The 7,166-nt window shown below is 50.9% G+C and overlaps 2 gene segments (V, D, J or C); both read right to left on the bottom strand.

The window, feature by feature from the left end:
• On the bottom strand, positions 1 to 610 carry LOC120585987 (Ig heavy chain V region MC101-like). The segment is given in 2 exon segments: positions 1 to 401; positions 486 to 610. Coding segments are annotated over 2 exon segments (447 nt in total).
• A 3,156-nt stretch (positions 611 to 3,766) lies between these two features.
• Positions 3,767 to 4,306, bottom strand: LOC120586001 (immunoglobulin heavy variable 3-23-like; the record flags this gene model as incomplete). The annotated part of the segment is given in 2 exon segments: positions 3,767 to 4,107; positions 4,209 to 4,306. Coding segments are annotated over 2 exon segments (387 nt in total), but the record flags the coding sequence as incomplete, so codon positions are not given.
• Between the last annotated feature and the right edge of the window lie 2,860 nt (positions 4,307 to 7,166).

The following is a 7,166-nucleotide window of genomic DNA, read 5'->3' on the forward strand; positions in this document are numbered from 1 at the left end:
TCAGCGCCCTCTAGTGAACAGATCGGCCTCTGAAGCTACTCCTCCAGTCTCACTGGGAGGTTTGTGTCTGGGCTCACACTGAGGTCCCCTCACTGTGTATCTCGCACAGTAATACACGGCTGTGTCCTCGCTGGTCACAGAGTTCAGTTTCAAGAAAACCTGGCTCTTGGAGGTGTCCCTGGTGATGCTGAGTCGAGACTTAAGAGCTGGATTGTAGTATGTGCTTCCACTACTCCATATACCACCGACCCACTCCAGCCCCTTTCCTGGAGCCTGGCGGGTCCATTGTACACCATAGCTGGTTAAAGAGAACCCAGAGACGGTGCAGGTGAGCGAGAGGGTCTGCGAGGGCTTCACCAGTCCTGGGCCCGTCTCCTGCAGCTGCACCTGGGACAGGACACCTGGGAACAAGGAGCATCAGTCCTGTCAGTCACATGCTGTCACAACCATCCCACAGACCCCTGTCTGACATCTGAGACACTCACCTTGGGGGGCTGTCACCAGGCATAGGAGAAGACCCCACAGTCTCATCTTCTTCTCAAACACAGCGCTGCTTCCCCAGAGACCTGAGCCCTGTGTGAGGAGAGAGCTGTGAGCGTCCACAGCGCAGACAGGTTTTACCCTGGGGCTGGAGGAGGAATTTGCATGTGGGCAGCCTGCCCCTCATAAGTGGGGAGGGACTGGGTCAGGCTCCCTCGTGTCTCTGGGGTCCAGCTGGGGCTCTTCCCCTTAATACATACAGTGTCTGAGTGTGGAATGGCAGAGCAACCGATCTCTAAGGTACATTGAAACGGGTCTAAGGAAAGCCCCGCTTTTCATAGTATACGAATAAACGCTGGACTATTGAGTAGGTCACCGTTTTTAAATTTATAAGTGTTTCTCATAATTATGAAAGTGATTAGCATGATGGTCAGACACATTTTTACTTCAAACACATTGAATATATTCACAGTTCCCAACTATTTATAAACATAATTCAAGTAAATAATACTTTTTCAACTTTGTTATAAATTACATCCAAAATAATAGACAGTCTTCTCCAATTCCCTCCTTCATTGAAGCACATGTGAGTTGTCTTTGTCTAAGTAGCTGCCTCTCTCCATAATCAGGCTTGAAGACCCCTGATGCTGCACACTTCATATTGTGCTTTTTCTTAGTTTTATTTGTTAAATAGTAAAGTCTTTACATATTCTACATAACCTTTTTTGCCATATATTTTAATTATACTATTTTATGTGGAGTTTTAACTAATTTTTGAAATAATGTTGCAAATACCACGTATTTATATTCGCCTACTTTTTCCTTAAGGTCCAAGCTGTGTGTGTTACGTCTAAGAAACCCTTGGCTTGTCCAAGGTCACACACATTCTGGTCTATTGATCTGTGTCATTCTGTCAACCAGTGCCATGCAACCTTTATTATTGCAGGAGGGAATCAGGGCAAAACCAAGTTTATGACACTCAGAATCCTAGAGACTGGAGACCTGGATGCCACCAGGGGCCACATGGAAGACACCAGGGTGTCAGGAGCCATGTACAGGAGGGAGAGGGGACCTTAGGATCAAGTTTTCTTGGGGTTTCCCGGGTAAAGGATGAGCAGCTCTGGTGAAGAGCTAGTGCCTGACTCGTGTGAATCATTTCTGTGGGCTCAGAGCTGGACGTGGTTCTCCAGCTGCCTGGCAGCTGGGCCTGCGATGATGAAGGCAGAGGAGTATCGTGTCCCGGGATGTGTGGGCAGACATAGGCAGGTGCCCTGTGGGGATAGTGTGCATGTGAATGACGTCTGCCAGGCTAGGACCTGTGCTGTATCTAAGAACTGGTGAGGTCATGAGGGGAAGTGTCCCCCATTCAGAAATATTTGTCAAGTTGTTAAACATCATAATGTAGAGAAGGTGATAAAAGACGTAAACACACTCAATGCAGGGAGCCTTTGCATTCACACCAACTGCAGCACCTGGCCCTATTCTGCCCCCATTTCATACGGAAAAAATCACTGTATCCTTCATTCTCCACTGTGAACCTTGGGGACAGGCCTGGGACACACAGTCGTACCCTCAGGAGCTCCTCATTCGACCCTGAGCACATCATGAGCGAGCATACGCTTCCTCCCTAACTCTGGGTTCATCTCCCCACTGTGTTTCAGCTCAGGCTGAAGCTTTCATATTGGGTGTGCGTGTGGGGGGCTGTATCACTGAGTGATGGATGGGGCTTCTATAGATGGGTGGATCTGGGATGTGAATTCCTCTTCCATTTACAAGATTCATTTCTATGTGATAAAGGAGGGAAACCCATAGTTATCCGGGACACAATGTGGGTGCACTAGAGAGGCTCACTTCCGTAAGTAGATCTAAACAGCTCAGATGGCCTATAGGATAGAGTGATCGGTCCTTGTTCAGCTTTATTTGGGGTGCTGGGCCATCCCATGAGGCCTCAGCTGAGAAATGCTCTTCAGGGTAAAGAAGAAGCCACGTCAGCACCCACTGCGTTTCATCTTAGGCTGAGGCACTGATGTGGGGCCGGGGGGCGGTAAACTCAGTGCTGGATGGGGATTCCTATAGTCTTCTGGTCTAGGGTATGGGTTCTTCTTCCCTCCACACGATTCAGTTCTGTTTGATAAAGAAGATACATCTGTCTTTATCTAGGAAACGAAGAGGGTGCACTAGAGAGGCTCGTTTCATAAGTAGATTTAAACAGGTGAATGGCCTACAGGGGAAAGCGATCAATCCTTGTTCAGTTGGATAAGGGGAGCTGGGCCATCCCATGACGCCTGGACAGAGAAATGCTCTTCAGGCTAAAGAGGAGGCCGCATGTGTAGGAAGCTCACAGTGCTCCTTTCTCTACAGACCAGGAACCAGAGAGAAATCCAAACATGCAAGGTCCCTCACCTGAACCCTCACCACTCCGTTCACACCGCCTGCAGCTACCCTCTTACTGGGAGCGTTCCCGGATTTGGGGAGCATTTACAGCAACGATTGTGATGGGGTCTGAAGACACAACAGCGGATTGTGCAGTGCAGGGCCCAGTGCAGAATCATAGGAGGGGACCATGTCGGAAATTATTATCCTCTTTGCTGTGACTGGTACGTGGGGAGGGCTTGAGAGTGAGGGAGACTGCAGCATGGGGGACACAATGACTAAACAGATTTAGTGGAACTAGGACAGCAGGTGACAGCAGGTGATGAAGGGTGTTTATCATCCACCCGAGAAAATGAGGAGCAAGAGGTTAACGTGCTGCAGGCAGGACAGGGACCCTGTGGGACAGAGTCCTGGGGGACAGGTCCTCCCATGTGGGCCATGTGTCCTGTCTGAAGGGAGGCCCACTTGGAAACAGCGTGTGTTTGTGGGGGGCAGAGCCTGAGCTCAGCACACAGGTCCCTGCACTGTGCTGTGTCTCTCTGTGTGGAAACAGTTTCCAGCCTCAGGGACAAAAGCCCCCAGGTGGTCTCTCTGTCAAGAAATCAGAAAGGACACATTGAAAGCTGCTGCAGGAAAGGTCCCCAGGCCCTGCTGATATGCCGTCTACAGACAGGTTACTTCTTCATTCCTCTTCCGCAGTGAGAATGGAAAATTGGAGCCACAGAGAAGAAGCAGTAATTCTCCTGGGAGGCAGCTGAGAGATTTGAGAGGAAATCGCTGCTCCCAACAGGAAGCCCCTTCCCCAGCTCCCTGTGCACCTGCTGCTGGGCTGGTCTGTGTGTGCTGTGCTGTGTGTACCCTGAGCGCCCCCTGGTGTCCTGAGCACCCTCTCCTGTCTCCCTCAGGGAGGTTTGTGACTGGGCTCACACTGAAGTCCCCTCACTGTGTCTCTCACACAATAATACATGGCCGTGTCCTCAGCCTTCAGGCTGCTCATTTGCAGATACAACATGTTCTTGGCGTTGTCTCTGGAGATGGTGAATCGGCCCTTCACGGAGTCAGCATAGTATGTGCTGCTGCCATCATACCTAATGTATGAGACCCACTCCAGCCCCTTCCCCAGAGCCTGGCGGACCCAGCTCATCGAGTAGCTACTGAAGGTGAATCCAGAGGCTGCACAGGAGAGTCGCAGAGACCCCCCGGGCTGCACCACGTCTCCCCCAGACTCCACCAGCTGCACCTCACACTGGACACCTGTGAACACAGACACGTCAGGGTCAGGAAAATGTCACACGTCCGTGTTCCTCACTCATTTCCACTCACGTACTCAGTGTCCCTTGTTTCCCATCAGTCACCTCGTAAAACAGCGACGAGGAAAACCCAGCTGAGCCCAAACGCCATGGTGCGGCGTGCGTGTTCAACCTGATCCCGGAATGGGGACTCCTGGGAATCGCGGGGCTAGGCTCCTGTGCCAGAGCTGCAGGCTCGGGGCTAGGCTGGCTTTTATCAGCAGAGTGGCCTTATTTGCATGTGCTCTGACTGTATAAGGAGCTCTGGGGTTGGGGACTCACAGAGAGGGTGGAGACGCAGAGCAGGTGTGGGTGTCTCTGGGCACGTGGTGGCAAGTTGCTCATTTGGTGAAATATGACTTTTACTGTGACATGTGTTACTTAAACACTTAGCACCATCATCTTATTTCATTTTACTCATGCACGTAAGTCATGGGACGTGATATCATTTACCTGCATCACAGGTGAACAAGGCCAAACAGGACCACAGAGAGCTCGGTGGTGTCGAGAGTGCACAAGTGTAAGAGTGAACTCATGTGTCTGGCCCTGCACGCTCCCCACTGCACCCCACTGCTCCCTGGGCCACCTCCAGGACAGAGGGGACGTGCCCAGTGAGGTGCAGGTCTGCGTCCTGCATGAGCGCGTGTGGCATTTGCTGCCCTCTAGTGCTAACGGAGAGCACGTGCGAGAACCAGGGTCACAGGTGTATTGCAGGCGTCTGTCCCATCTGAGAGTCACTCTCTGTGCCTCTAAATTTTTTGTCCACTGATAAGTGCACTTGGACTGTAGTCGTCTTGCTGTGGTAGAGCTCTGTCCGCCACAGCCACGCCAGGATGACGTGTACAGTTGGAATCGCACACACATACATGATGTGCATGTTACAGCCTCAGCATCATAATTGGAAATGCAGTTTGTGGTGTGACGCGGACTCACACAGGTCAGTGCTGAGTCTCCTTCCGATGAGTGCGTCTGCGCCGTGTGAGTCTGCGCACCTGCTGAGGTGTGTTGGTGTGTCCCTCGTGTCTGGGCTCTACGAGGAAAGCCAATGCTCAGCCTGTAGAAGGAGAGACCTGAGAAAATGTTATTCTTCTTATGACACGCAGCCACAGTGACAAGCAATCTGCACTAAGTGCTAAGCAGTAAATTCTCTTCAACATATTAGCTATGTGACATCATAGATGCTGCACCCCGAGGGCTGGATACTCAGGTGCTCCACAAAAATATGAGATCATAATCTGTCTGCCCTTCTGATAGGTGTCCAGAGGGCACAGCCCTAGAAAGGACAAAAGTTCAACTAGAAACAGTTAATCCTTCAAAACTCCAGTGTCTTAAATGTCTGGGAGCACTTCCCCCAGTGAGGGCAGAGATGGCCGTGTGTGAACCAGGAAGCGAGACCTCAAGATGCTGAGTCTGTGGTTGTCTTTACCATGGATTCTCTCCCCCAGGATTGTGTGAAGTTAATTCCAGTTGTCTCTCTCAGCCGCTTCATCTCTGTTACTTTTTTATAGCAGCTCACATGGACTATAATTCGGTAAAGAGAAACGGGGTGCTGCTGTAAGAGATACGTAAAAATGAAACACTGCTTTGGAATCGGGCTGGGCAAAGAGGCTGGAAGAGTCTTGAGCTGCGTGTTAGAAGAAGCCTCCATGCTGTGGACGGGTCTTTAGAGGAGGATCTGGGGGGAGCTCAGAGAGGAAGACGGGAGCCGGGAACAGCCTCAGTCTTCGTGGAGGAAACCTCAGCCGTCCTGAGCAGATGCAGAAATGTGGGTGACGATGGCCATCGTGAAGGGTGCTCAGATGGAGCTGGAACCTTCTTAGTGGATCCTGGAGGGAGGCGGAACTTGTTATGGACGGTGGGGAAATTGTGTGACGTGTTTCTCCTGCTGTTCTGTGGAAGGTAGAATGAATAGAAGGGAATCGGACACTCAGCTGAGGCTCTTTCTACACCAAGGGAGGCAGGTCAGGCTTCGCCCCTTGACGGCTCATGATGAAGGACTATATGTCGATGTAAGACTTCCCTACAGAGGTAATTGACACTTTGATCATTTTTATGAGTTTATTTGAGTCAAACTGATGACAGTTGCTAGGAAGGAAGCTCTCAAACGCTCAGGGGAATGACAGTCTTGCAGGTTCTCTGATGCACTTGGAATTAAGGAGGGGACATAAGGAAGGTCACGTGAGAGAAAGCGAGGTGGAGATCATACTGCAAGACAGTAAGATGATGTACCCTCTTAAGGGTGGTCACACTTTCGAGAGGTGTGGCTTCTAATGTTTCAAAGGTGCGTTAACCTCAATGCACAAGAGCGCAGATAGGTGTGGCTTAAGGCCAAGATCAGCCTCTCACTGAGGAAGTCACAGGCCTGGGGCGTGACGGCCCAGAATTTATGATCAGATCACCCTGGGAGGTTACTTTTGGTCACTGAATTTTGTCAGATTTATTACATAGCCCCTTTTTTGTTCACAAATAGGATCCCTGAAACTAGATATAAAAAAAGGCATTCTGTGAGCTCTGTTACTGAGACTTGGAGCAAAACCAACTTAAGACAGAGCAGGATATTTCATCTGCTTAACTCTGCACCCGCCCCTGGTCTGGGCCCTATGCTGGTGGTCTTGGGAGCCCCCTGGTGGATTTTAGCACCCCTTGGGGAACCTCAGCACGCCCTGGAGGATCTGAGGGTCCCCCAGGTCCTCAGCGCCCCCTGCATCCCAGCCCTCCTGTCTCCCTCAGGGAGGTTTGTGTCTGAGCTCACACTGACACCCACTCACTGTGTCTTGCACAGTAATACACAGCCGTGTCCTCGCTGGTCACAGAGCTGAGCTCCAGGGAGAACTGGTTCTTGGACGAGTCGGAATTGATAACTAATCGACCTTGGAGAGATGGTGCATGATCTTTGTGCCACCTGGACCTGTAGCATGTCCTTCTCAGTCACTGAAGACCTTTTCCTGGAGGCTGCCTGAGCCATTCTCAGGTAGCACTGTTGCTGTAGACAGTGTCCCCAGAGGTGGAACAGGTGAGGGACAG

This window comes from Pteropus medius, unplaced genomic scaffold (assembly GCF_902729225.1).
Source record: "Pteropus medius unplaced genomic scaffold, Ma_sr-lr_union100, whole genome shotgun sequence".
Taxonomy (NCBI): Eukaryota; Metazoa; Chordata; class Mammalia; order Chiroptera; family Pteropodidae; genus Pteropus; species Pteropus medius.